Below are 13062 nucleotides of genomic sequence, written 5' to 3' on the forward strand. Positions count from 1 at the left end.
TCATTTTCTAGTCTTTCAAAGCACATTAAAAGTGGCACCTTCAACAAATGTTAAAAAAGAAAGAATTTAAAGAAGCAGACAATAACATTAACAGACATTAGAATCTGAAAATAAACTGCATTAGACATAAAAGAGCAACATTGTTAAAGCTGGTGTGAGAAAATTCAACCAGACAACCACACAAAATCTGCTACACACCAAATATCCTGAACTCAGATCAACTGAGGTCTGGATTATTTAGTGAAACTTCAGTGATTAGGGCAATGATTACAGGGCAAGTTAACCAAACACACATGTAAAATCACTCCAGACAAACTCCCACAGGACGGACTCCTCTTAGGAAGCAACTCCCTTCATGTTCTCTATGTTCAACATATGGACAAGCTTAGACGCATATGGGGGGGTAGACACATGGACAGAGGGATGAGTGAGCGGATGTGAGTTCAGGGTTTCTTCATACTGCTGCGTGGCTCAGACACACAATTTCAAAAACAAACCTCAGACGAATTTTGAGAAAATCGGAAATATAAACAAAAGAGCAAAGAAAACCATGGGGGAAAAAATAGAAATGTTAAAGATGAATACATATGCTTAAAGTTCAAATTTGCTCTGTACAGCAGGATACAGCAATGATCCTGTTATAAGAATGCTCCAACTCTTATTTTTTTGTATTATTATAACTTTAACATTAAGCAATATTATAGTGTCGTTAAAACAAGTCTCAGCATCTTTGATCGATAACTTTGGTCTCGTGTCATGTAAAAATATTATCTAATGTAAAATACCCCACACTGCTCAGGCATTCTTTAAATATTCCTTCTACCCACACAATTTAAATATTGGCCCAAATATGGAATTTAGATTCGGCTCAAACACAAACCTTCAGTGTCTGCATGGTTTCGCTTTTATTTCAAGGACATCTATAGTTAGTCGGCTCCAGTTGGCTGGGATGTAAAATATTCTCAGTTATGCACATGAACACATCTGTTATAATATCTGTTTTTAATAATCTTAGAGTGTTTCATGCTGGACTTTTGCTTTACTGTCAGCTTCATCATATGCCATAAACAACAACACACTTGCACATAAACAAAAACAAACATACACACACGCAGCTTGTTTTCATCTCCTGAGGCCAGAGAGCAATTTTGGCTCATTATCAGAGAGAGAGAGAGAGAGAGAGAGAGAGAGAGAGAGAGAGAGACCCTGCAAAGTCTGAATGTGGCGGTAAAAAAGGGGAGATGAGAGGGTGAGATACACATGGACTGTAGAAAAGGCTGAGGGATAATTAAAGAGAGAGAGAATGGGAGAAGCACGCACGCACACACACACACACACACACACACATCATCATCATCATCATCATCATCAAAGTGGTGAGTGCAGTTTCCCACCTGTTGCTTTTCAAAAATCTCCTCCACACACGCATAAACACGTAGACACAAACAAACTGGGTTTATGCACTGGACACTTAAAGTCCAGCAACACTAAATCATCTGAACGCACTGAAAGCTGGATTTAAGTGGTTTATCGGGCTAAAAGAAAAAACAACCCGGCACAGCTAAGGAGAAAACTACCCAAATGAATCCATAGTGGTGTCAACAGTTAGCTAAAGTGAGGCTGCAAATAAAAAACTAACTGCAGGCATGGTGCTTAAAACATGGGGGCAATTAACATGTAGTTCTTTTAAAATATGCAGCTTTGGCTTTTGCACTACGGGGAATGTACAACAGGGGCCCGAGTCTCATTAACAGACTCAGACTCTTTAAAATGACGAGATGTTTGTTCAAAGCAAAATCCAGATAAGTAAGATAAATATGAATCACTTTAGGTCTAAAATGCTAAATTGGCCACAGGTGTGAATGCGGGAGTGAGTGTGAGTGCAAATGATTGTCTGTCTCTGTATGTTAGCCCTGCGACAGACTGGCGACCTGTCCAGGGTGTACCCCGCCTCTCGCCCCATGACAGCTGAGATAGGTTTCAGCGCCCCGCGCGACCCTGAAAAGGATAAGCGGAAGCGAATGGATGGATGAATCATTTTAGCGGCACCGTGGCACGGTGGGGTCTTTCTGTGCGGAGTTTACATGTTCTCCCCATGTTGCGTGGGTTCTCCCCGGTTGCTCCGGCTTCCTTCCACAGTCCAAAGACATGCAGTTAGTGGGGATAGGAAAACACTAAATTGCCTATGGGTGTGAATGTGAGTGCGAATGGTTGTCTTTGTCTATCTGTTAGCCCTGAGACAGACTGGTGACCTGTCCAGGATGTACCCTGCCTCTCACCCTAAGACAGCTGGGATAGGCTCCAGATGGATGAATAATTTCAAATATTTACTTCAAAACTATTTACTCCAATACTTTAAATAACAGGTGGCTACATTAGATTAAATTAAATCATTGAAAATAGGGGGCCCTCAATAAACTATACCACAACTAGTTAATTTGCAGTTTAATAAAGCGTATGACAGGTTTACCTGTCAGTTCAGCGTCTTTTCTTCCACAATTCTCATGACATCACTAGTCAGCTATTCTACCTGGCAACCCCCATTCAAGACACCCCCCACTCCACAGCACATATGTATGCCCTCTGTGTGACAGGCTCATACTTAACCCATGTTTACAAAATCCCTTATCCCCAAAAGCTCTTCCAGCTGTGGTCTGGGTGGATCATTGTGTGTGAGCATGTGCATGTGTGAGATATGTCATCATAACGTTTTTAATCAGCGTGCTGACGTCTCAATGACAGATTCCTGGTCTGAATCCAAAAACAAGGTGGTGGTGTCTGTCTCAAATTCTTTTTCAGACTTCTTTTTCCCGTCATCTTACAAGGTCACGTATCCAACTGTCACTATCTGCTTTTCAGCAGACAAAGTGGGTAAAGACAGCACAACTGCTGCATGTTGACAGAAAAAGAACACAACACATGTTCTGTCCTGTATTTATATATCTATGAACATTTTTTCTTCCATTATTTTAAGGAGAGCAGATGAAGGTAATGGACATAAAAATTAAAAACAACGCGGGAAAAATTGTTGAAAAACTTTTCATCTAATGTAACATAATTCATCTAAAAGGATCTTTTCTTTGGCTTAGCAAGCCACAAAGACCTCTGTGATTCTCAAAGTGCTTGATTTACCATTCACTTGGGTGCAGTAAAGCTTTAACAACGATAAAACTGTAAATAGAAAAGATAACATCAAATATGCCTGTCAACCACACACACTCCCCAAACACATTCAAATCCAACCCATACCTTGGATATCACTGGACCTAACTGCCTACAGTTACTATTCTGTGACCAACGCAGCGAAAAGTAGCTAGCAGCTAATTTCAGGTTTACCTTCTGTAGATCATTGATTATTGAATCATTAAATGATTGCCAAGCAATATTTGTTTATGAGACCTGCCGTAACTGTGGTCCAATAGCATGGTGGCAGGAGTTTTGTTTTTCCGGTACTGGCATTGTGTTTTAACGCTGGGGTACGCATTAAAGTTTTACAGCGGACTAACATCCAGAGTGATCATTGGCTTGTCGCATCACATGAGAATGCTACACCTTCTATTAGTAAAACTATATTAATGTCCATTCCATCCATCCATTCGCTTCCGCTTATCCTTTTCAGGGTCGCGGGGGGCGCTGGAGCCTATCCCAGCTGTCATAAGGCAAAAGGCGGGGTACACCCTGGACAGGTCGCCAGTCTGTCGCAGGGCTAACACATAGGGACAGACAACCATTCACACTCACATTCACACCTAGTGGCAATTTGGATTATCCAATTAACCTATCCCCACAAGCTGCATGTCTTTGGACGGTGGGAGGGAACCCACGCAAACACAGGGAGATCATTCAATTCATTTCATTTCAATTCAATTCAATTCAATTCAATTCAATTCAATTCAATTCAATTCAATTTATATAGAACCAAATCACAAAAACAGTTGCCTCAAGAGGCTTTGTATTCTAAGGTAAAGACCCTAAAATACTACAGAGAAAACCCCAACAATCAGATAACCCCACTCTCTTTTAACAGAAAGCAGATGTCTTTGATTTGTCTTCCTCCCCTCACCCCCAACCGGTGGTAGCAACGTCTGCCCCTCCCTAAATTTCTGGTTCTGCCAGAGGTTTCTTCCTGTTAAAAGGAAGTTTTTCTTCCCACTTTCTCCAAAGCCTTAGCTAATAGGGGGTTATCTTATTGTTGGAGGTTTCCTCTCTAAATTTTTAGGGTCTTTATCTTACAATATAAAGCCCCTTAAGGCAACTGTTGTTGTGATTTGACATTACGAATAAAATCTAATTAAAATGAATTGAAGAAAACTCCAGCACAGCCAGGCTCATGGAGGTACAGCCATCTGTTGTGACTGGTTGGGGAGGGGTAAGAAAGGAAGACTGAACCAAAGAGACAATGTGGAAGTCAGCCAGAGATTAACAGTAACTAATGATGAAATACGATGCTGTGTTCCAAAAGGTTGATTCTGTTCATCTGGAGGTAGCGTTTTCAGTGGGAGAAACGTTTCGTCACCCATCCAAGTGACTTCTTCAGTCTCAGCTGACTGCAGGTTTCCCCAATCTTATAAACAGCACATTTGCATAATGACTGAAACCAGCCCACTGAAGGAATAATGGGCTGTGAGGTCAGTTCCTTGATCATTAGATTAAGGTGAAGAAGAAGAAGAAATGCTCAGTGCACCATGGGAAACCCCCAGCAGCCTAAGTCTATTGGGACGTACCAAGGGAGGGTTCAGTGTCACCTGTCATCCAATCCTTACTATAAGCTTCATCAAAAGGGAAAGTTTTGAGCCTAATCTTAAATCTAGAATAAAGGTCGTCTATCTCCCAATTCCAAAGTGGGAGCTGGTTCCACAGAAGAGAGGTACTTTTAAATACCCTCCTTCCCATCCTGGAGAGGCCATCCACAGTTTCTCAGCTGAGAACCAGAGACTCAGACTCTGAGCTGCTAATTGTCAGCCACTTCACACAAGTGGATCCAGTGTGAAAGTGAGTTTACTAAAACTCATATCCTCTGCCTCTTCATGGCTCCTAAAAAATTCTGTCCATAAAAGTTGTAAACATAGTCAGTTGTACCAATAATACTTCAATAATTATAATAATTACTAAGTAGTATTCCAAGCACATTACTTTTTTATTCCTAGGTTGCAGACGATAAGGCAGAACACAAACTTGGGGGCAAATTCCACAGAACCAAACCAGTTCTGGTTTGGTGGTTTTGGCTTGTGCTCTGGAAACAGAAGGTGCTTTTAAACAGTAAGGCAAATCTTTTTTTTCAACACTCTGAGATTTTTTCCCCCACTCATGCTAAGTTCTCATTAAATTCTGTTGGCCTATCTACAGTTTTCACTCCTTGACCAGCTCTTTTCGTTAACTGTGTTAACACATGTCTGGATTCATCTGCAGCTGAATTCGTTAAAATCCTTAAAGACAGCTGTGACAGCTGTGACGTAAACTGTGGTTCAAATTATCCTTAAAAGGGTCTGGTGTGTCTGCACCATGGTAGACACTGAAGTGAAAATGGAGACATTATGACAACATTTTCTATGGTTTCAATCTGTAAATCCACAGCATGTGTTCTTAAACCTGTGCTCTATCCAACTCTGTGCCATTGGTTTGGCTGAGGTTTCTGTGGCAACCCTGCAATAATTAATAGCTGAATGGTTAAAGGCTCTGGAAGAGAAGTCATGTTTCCAACACTGTAGGCGTTGACTGAAGCTGAAAGACTGAAGTTACAAAATATGTGGTACAACCATTCTCGGGACTAGTCTGGCTTGTGTTGTTGGTCCATCCAAGTTATAACATACAAAGAGCTGAAGTGAAAGCAAGTGTTAAAAATGATGGGACGTGTCCACTGCAGTCACTATCTGTGGTTTTCATTTTGTATTTTTTATTATTATCTTTGATGGAGTTTTGTGTGCTTCTCTCTTTCCTCTGGCGAACTCTGTTGCGGCTCCCTTTGCTGTTACGGCCCACTTGTCAACCAGTTAGCATTCGACAACAGACAGCTTGATCTGCATCCAGCAACGTGCAGTTGGGGTTTTGGAAGACTGCACAGGAAGATGTTTGCGGTGGGTGAAAACCCCTCACCAGAAACTGTCCATATGGAATGCCATACGCAAACAGACACAACTGGTAGATCATAAAATACACATGACAGGGATGGTCTGAAATCCATTTAGCCATTAGAACCATAAGATTTGTTGATTTAAAACTTTAAATTGTTTCAGTTTGGAGAACAGCCTGTTTTTTTGGTCATCATGTATGACTGTATCATGTATCAGAGTATCTAGTAGATGTTTTTATGACAGCTTGCTGGGAAACAGTTTACATAATGGCAGCATTTACTGCTGTAGCTCAGGAGGTAGAGCAGGTCATCTACTGATTGGAAGGTTCGATCCCTGGCTTTCCCAGTCTGCATGCCAAATATCCTTGGGCAAGATATTAACCCCAGGTTGCTCTCCAATGCGTCCATTGGACTATGAATGTGTGTGAATGGTAGTTACTAAGGAGTTAAAAGCATAGAAGACAGTGCTTGTGTGAACGTGGCATATTGCATAGAGGGTTTTGAGTACTCTAGGAGAGTAAAAAAGCGCTATATAACAATCAGTCCATTTACCATTTAAAGAAAAATCTCAGCTCAAAAACTGTCACAGTTATCGACAACTCCAGTCATTAAGTGAACTGCAGTGTCAGTTATCTTTTCATGAGTTTAGGTTCATAAAATGTGTGCAACCTTGTAAACACTGTCCATTGTACCATGCGTTATTTATCTTATATTACAAGTAGGGGAATGGCATGTGCACTAAATACCTATATCTATATACCAAGTATCATGAAAATGATAACTTTTTCACTTTTGGCACAAAAAATGCCAGCTGGCCTGCTAACCACACCCATGCTGGCAATTACAGCGTAAAGAAAATGTAGTTGATTTACCGAATACTTTTATAATTTTATAACAAGGGGCAACTACTCAAGACAGTATTTTCTTATGTGAGCTTGCAATCTGTCTCTGTCGGCAGGGAAAGACAAATATTATTCCGAAACCAAACAGTCCCTTCATGAATCAAACGCCCTTTTGATGTGGGCCATAGCAATCGCTTGGCGAGCACATTTCTGTCTAGACAGGCTTCAGTAGACAAATTCTTCCTGCTAATGTTAGCTAAAATTTTATGTTATTCTTATTATTATTTATTGCTGGACAATAAATACTTAAATAAATACAGCACTTCAGGCTTTTAAACTACTGTTGTGTTGTGTTGTTGTTTGCTGTTTATGTGTGTAAATTTGTTGACTTGATTTTATAAGAACTTTGCATTACGTGTGGTCAGAGGCTTGACAAGTCGCAAATGTTCACTTTACTTCAGGTCAAGGCACTACTTGCTATGGTCGATTTAAGAAAACACTACCATGTTAAAACTCACACATTATATGAGTAAATATGTAGTATATACAGTAACTGGACCACCTGTGAATTGCTATTAAAGTGTGATCTCTGTAAACATAGTTTGTCTCACCTCTAACTGGGCTGATTTTGTTGGTGATGGCGTATCTCAGGATCCGCTCCTCCTTCACGAACATGACAAACACCCTCTCCATAAGGATCTGCAAAGTCTCTGGGGTGGCAGCTTGGTTGTTGTGTGGGCAGTCACGGTAGGTGATATTCTGTTTCAGCTGGAAAGAGAAGGACTCGGACCCTCGGTCTGCTGTAACCACTGAATACTCTCTAATAGAGGTGGAGGTTGCAACTGTAGAAAGAGAGATGGAGTCACTTTAAGCAACAAAAAGGGCAATCGAATGATGTATGCTGTTCAATCCTTGACTTTACCTGAGGGGTAGTACTGGTAAGTCTCTTTGAAGGGCTCCATGGTAACTTCAGCACCAGGAGGAAGGAAGGGCACACTGCCGCTGATTACAGTACCCACGGTTAGGTGGTTGTGGTCATCGAGGCCACGGGCCGTCTGAATAATTGACAAGCGCTGGTTCCCAGGGTAAAATACAACCTCTGCGTGACGACTGAACTCAGCACCTTGTAACACAAATAATCATCAATCTTTTATTTACTGGTTTATATATAACAAACATGCAGAAGCTACATTTCAGAAAAAGTGCAGTGTCTACAATAGTTACACACTAACACAACCACACAGCTGTTTCCCATTAGTGAGGGGAGGGGGAAGACTGATATCACATCACATCCCTGGAGACACTACATCTGGCTGGGAGACCAGAAACACACACATGCAAAGAAACAGACGCACGATGTCCTTGCTATTAAGGAGTTCCCTCATGTCTCTCCAGAATGTCAAGAGTCAGGACGTACAAGGCAAAAAACTGTGCAAACATGTTTACCTGTCAGTTTGAATCCCGCTTGGCTATTCTGCAGCTCCAAAGCAAACAGCCATCCAAATAGCTCTCCAATGGGTGCAACTGGCATCAGTGCCCAGCCCACTGGTTCTGGTACCTGACCAAGAGGGATAATGTTTGCTAAGTTGACTAAGTTTACATAAATGACGCAAGACATTAAGATGTTCATTTTTTTCAGAGGCTTTTTAACCAACATATTTCAATTTCCTTTACTTAAAAATGATTAAATCCAAGGTGGATTTGAAAAAATTGTGGTTGAAAAAAATTCGAATCGAATTCCCCCAATGGACACTATATCAGGTGTTTGTGCTGATATGCTGTGTTTGGTTTCCTCCTTATTTGGTGTTGAGCATTATAGCCAAACTTTAGTTTCATCCATCCAAAGAACATTGTTTCAGAAGTCTTGTGATTTGTTCAGATGCAAAGTGGAAAACCTAAGCTGTGCTGTCATGTTCTTAGAGGCTTCCTCCTGATAACACTTCAAAGCAAACCATACATGCACTTTTTTATTAAATAACGATGGTATCATGACATTAAACATTGAAGGACTCAGACTCTACAGGCCTCAGCATGCCCATGTAGTTCTTGGTCTGACATTGGAATGAATTCACTGGGATTTCCATTATGTTAACACACCTCAATGCTCCAGACCAGCAAACTGACAAAACTTTTATAGAGGTGCTCAAACCTGCTGATGTCAATTAATCAAAAACATTCGATTAGCCAAGTATTAGGGTTACCCTCTTAATTCCTGTGGAAGCAGTACGGGTATGCTTAGTTTGTCTCATGACTACGTGCAGTCCTCTGAAAACTTTCTTTTTCATGACTGTAAGTTAAACCTTGCTCCTGATCTCCTGATCTGATAAGTTAGCCCCACTCTGAAAGCTTACCAGATTGGTTCCTTAAATTTGTTATGGAAAAAGTACTGGCTGCTTTAATCTTAATTACAATATAGAAGAAGCTTGTACACGATTAATGGGGCTGTTTTTCAGGTTGTACCTCGCTGATCGCAGTATACGCCCTCCCGTCTCCCACCACGATGTAGGCATGGAGATCAATGTTGTTCAGCGATACTGGAGTCGATCCCACATACACAGTACCGCTCACCTTACCGCTAACACGCTGGGGGGCACCTGGATGAGCAGCACAGAACGCACACAACAAAGCAGCTTTAATATGTAAAGACAATCAATGGGCACAGCACTTAGAAAAAATGGCCAAGATCTAACCATCAGGCAGACACTGGCGTCCATTTCCATAGAAGCCTGGTTGGCAGTGACAGCAGAAGCCTGTGGCATAGTCAGTGCAAAATGCATTCTGGGAGCACTGCTGCAGGAATCTAAATGAGAAGGAGAAAGTTGTAGTTTTAAGTACGATCGGTGCTTTTTTGATATGTATTCATGGCATCAGACAAGGCATGAGAATGGACAAGTGTCAGATCAAGCAGACACTAACTTAAAATATTATTTCTGCAGGAAAGAGCTTTTCTTTTTTAAGAAAGATCTTCAGATTCTGAGAAAGCAACTTTTACTCTTTACACTGTTTTGAACAAATCTCAGTGTTGTTAAGACACCTAACAAAGTTGTCTTTGATGTCTTTTCAATGTCTTACCAACAATGTCTGATTGGCTGTGTAGGTAAGCAAATTAAATTGCATGTCTACTCTTTACATACCTGGCACATGTTTCCTTATTCTCTGTAGTATATTGAATCACTATGAGAGAAAAAAAGTAAGATTAGAGGATACATGATACGACATTTAAACTCATTAGCCTAATGTTTCCACTCTAATGCTTCAGTTATACCCACTACATTGGTTAGTTTGCGCTCCACTGGTGACATCATCACTCAGCCATATTCATTTAAGCTCTCTGTTATGACGCAGGTACTTGCAGTATTCTCCTGAACAGTAAGTGTTGCTACTCAGACAAAACCTTCATATTGCTGATGGTTTAGGGGGAGAAGAGTTTTTCCGACTAAGTCTTATCTTTTCAAACTGTTGCAACATCTCCCTCTGTATCATCTGTGAATGTCTTCTGCAAAATTTATGAAAAATCTTTTATAATGATCAACATTCTATATTATTTTTATGACTTTTACCTGAAAATGAGTGATGGTAAGATGATTCACTTGAACAATTTATATTTTGTCTCCAATCTACACATTGTACAAAAACTTCAATTCAAATGTATTTGTATAGCACCAGATCACACCAACAGTCAACTCAAGGCGCGTTACACTGCAAAGTAAAGACCCTACAATAACACAAAGAATTCAGATGACCCTCTATGACCAAGAACTTACTGACAGTGGGAAGGAAAAACTCTTTTAACAGGAAGAGACTCTGCAGCTGGTTGGGGGTGAGTGGAACAACATGAAATTTGCACACACACATGCAGACATATATGCATACACTCCAAGATGCTATATGAAAAGAAAACCAGCTGCTGCAGTCCTGCTTCAAACATCCACACATGCACATCTTTCCTCTTTAATGAGAACCTTCATTGACATAATACATTGTGTAGTCTTGTAACCCTCACCACTCACTGGCTAACCACAACCCTAAACTAAGCCAAATATTAACCTAAACCTCAATACCAAGTAATAAACAGTCCTTGGATGTGGCCAAGATGAGACCCAATGTCTTCACAGCATATACATGTTCTGACTACGACTCTAAATAGACTCTAAACTAAAAGACTGTTTATTTGTTGAAAGTGTCTCTGACTTGAATGCTGCACAATTTTTTTCTTTGAATCGACAAAAAAATAAATAAATAACTGAGTCAGCAAGAAAACTGCTGACTTAAGATATTTAGATTGAAACCTTAAATGCCTATTCTTATTAGAACTGCTCAAGTCTGACCACAACCTCACATGCTTAAGTAACTTCTCTTAACAAAAAACATCACATGGAGCTTGCATAACTCCTGAGCGAGTGCATTGTTCTCTTTGACTTTCTCATTTTCTTTCTCTCTTTTTGGGACGTTGGAATTTTCTAGGGAGACAAAGACGTAACAATTGTACTCCAAGTTTCATAAACATCAAATCCATAAAAATGCCGAAAAATATAAATGTGCTTTCTAAAAACTTCAAAACACATAAATATAGCACTTGACATTTGACCTTTTTTAAAACCCGCTTGAAAACACACTTGTATTCTTTAGCTTTTAATTGTGGCTAGTCTTTCATTGTTTTTTTACTATGAATGTTTACTATTTCCATTATCTACAGCACTTTGGTTCAACCTGTGTTGTTTTTAAATGTGCTTATGAATAAATTTGATTTGATTTGATTTGATAAATATAGCCAAATACTCTATGTACGTATACTAGTACATGAAGTCTGATATTCTTTAAGTCTACAAGATATGGTCTAAAATGGCCTTAGCAGCAAGATGCTCCATATCCCATCCTGCCTGTTTCCACTTTTACTATAGCTCTACAACAAAATAGTGAGCTTAAAGACATATCTTGTTTTCCTAAAAACATGCATAAAAATGTCAGATAGAACATTAAACACTTGGCGACAGATCTCGAAGGCTTCTCAGAAAAAACTGTTTCTTTTTCCCAAACTGACCTAATAAGATGAACTCACTTACACAGACAGTTTGCTTGACCTTATATAAGAGGTTCACTGAGAACACATTCTTATTTATGGCAAAATCCTGTGGGAGTAGTTTGAAGGGGAGGGAGCGTGAGCACACACACCTGGTAGCTACACAGCACAACGGCAGTATTGTATTAGGTACCGCTCGGCAGCTGGCCAAGACAGCGAGGTAGCGTTTTCCATGAAACTAATTTCAAAGAGTAGAGAAAGTGCAACCAAGGTTATTTTGTTATAGCTACAATGTACAGATGTCCCCAAATGCATCACATGCAGGCAGTGACAAAGTTACTGATATGAAAAGAGGACAGCTATGAGAATTCACTCTCTGTATATGTGTATGGGTTTGACTGTGCCTGTTCAAAACGTGGCTGTGTGAAATAGGCACATTTTTGGCTGTGGCTTTCTTTAGAATGGCTCCTCAAAACATAGTCTCATGTGACTCACTTCATTGTCACAGGAATCCAAAGACAAATAAATAAATAAAATTGCATGAAAAACAAAACAAAGTGTATACTTGCCCAGTTATCACTATGACAACTTGACTGTGAAAAAGACTGAACTTTTGACCAGCTGTCCTTTTGTTTCTGACGTCCTTTAAATGGCCTATTTTGGCCTAAGCGTGAAACGAGCACACTATGAAGTAACTTGGAAAACTGTTGGAAAGTGTATCTAGACGATTCAGTGAGGTACCACATATTGATTTGACTGCTCTGTGCACTTCTTTAGGATAAAGTTTGCTGATAAGTTTTAAAAAAAGAAAAATACTCATTGTTTTTTTCTTACCTCCTGTGTCAAAATTAACCTGTTCTTCATCCACACTGACCACATGTGCTCCAGGGGAAAGAGGCGGAGCATTTCTATGTGGGGTGTGCACATTCACCACTTTCAGAGGCAGCTGCAGAGGAAGACACAGGAGAAATATGTTCTGGCATTGAAAGCAATAAAATCCAAGCCTGTAGCTGTAATTCTCTACAAATATCATAATCCAGAAAGTTATGATCTGCGCTATGTTCTCATTATTTTGTTGACAACACCATTCCACTATGACCATGATATTTTCTTAAATTGTCCTTTGAATT

The 13062-nt window shown here is 40.0% G+C and overlaps 1 protein-coding gene across 1 annotated transcript in view; it reads right to left on the minus strand.

Annotated features, from left to right (window-relative positions):
* The window catches only part of nid2a (nidogen 2a (osteonidogen)), a 64435-nt gene that overhangs the window by 30373 nt on the left and 21000 nt on the right, over window positions 1-13062 (minus strand). Inside the window, exons 8-14 of the mRNA XM_014411633.4 lie at window positions 12767-12878; window positions 10047-10086; window positions 9603-9712; window positions 9373-9506; window positions 8359-8470; window positions 7835-8035; window positions 7524-7754 (exon numbers count right to left, since the gene is read on the minus strand). Coding sequence (XP_014267119.3) covers window positions 7524-7754; window positions 7835-8035; window positions 8359-8470; window positions 9373-9506; window positions 9603-9712; window positions 10047-10086; window positions 12767-12878 — 940 coding nt within the window. The remainder of the gene's footprint in view (window positions 1-7523; window positions 7755-7834; window positions 8036-8358; window positions 8471-9372; window positions 9507-9602; window positions 9713-10046; window positions 10087-12766; window positions 12879-13062) is intronic.

The sequence above is a fragment of the Maylandia zebra genome, linkage group LG23, assembly GCF_041146795.1.
Source record: "Maylandia zebra isolate NMK-2024a linkage group LG23, Mzebra_GT3a, whole genome shotgun sequence".
Classification (NCBI taxonomy): domain Eukaryota; kingdom Metazoa; phylum Chordata; class Actinopteri; order Cichliformes; family Cichlidae; genus Maylandia; species Maylandia zebra.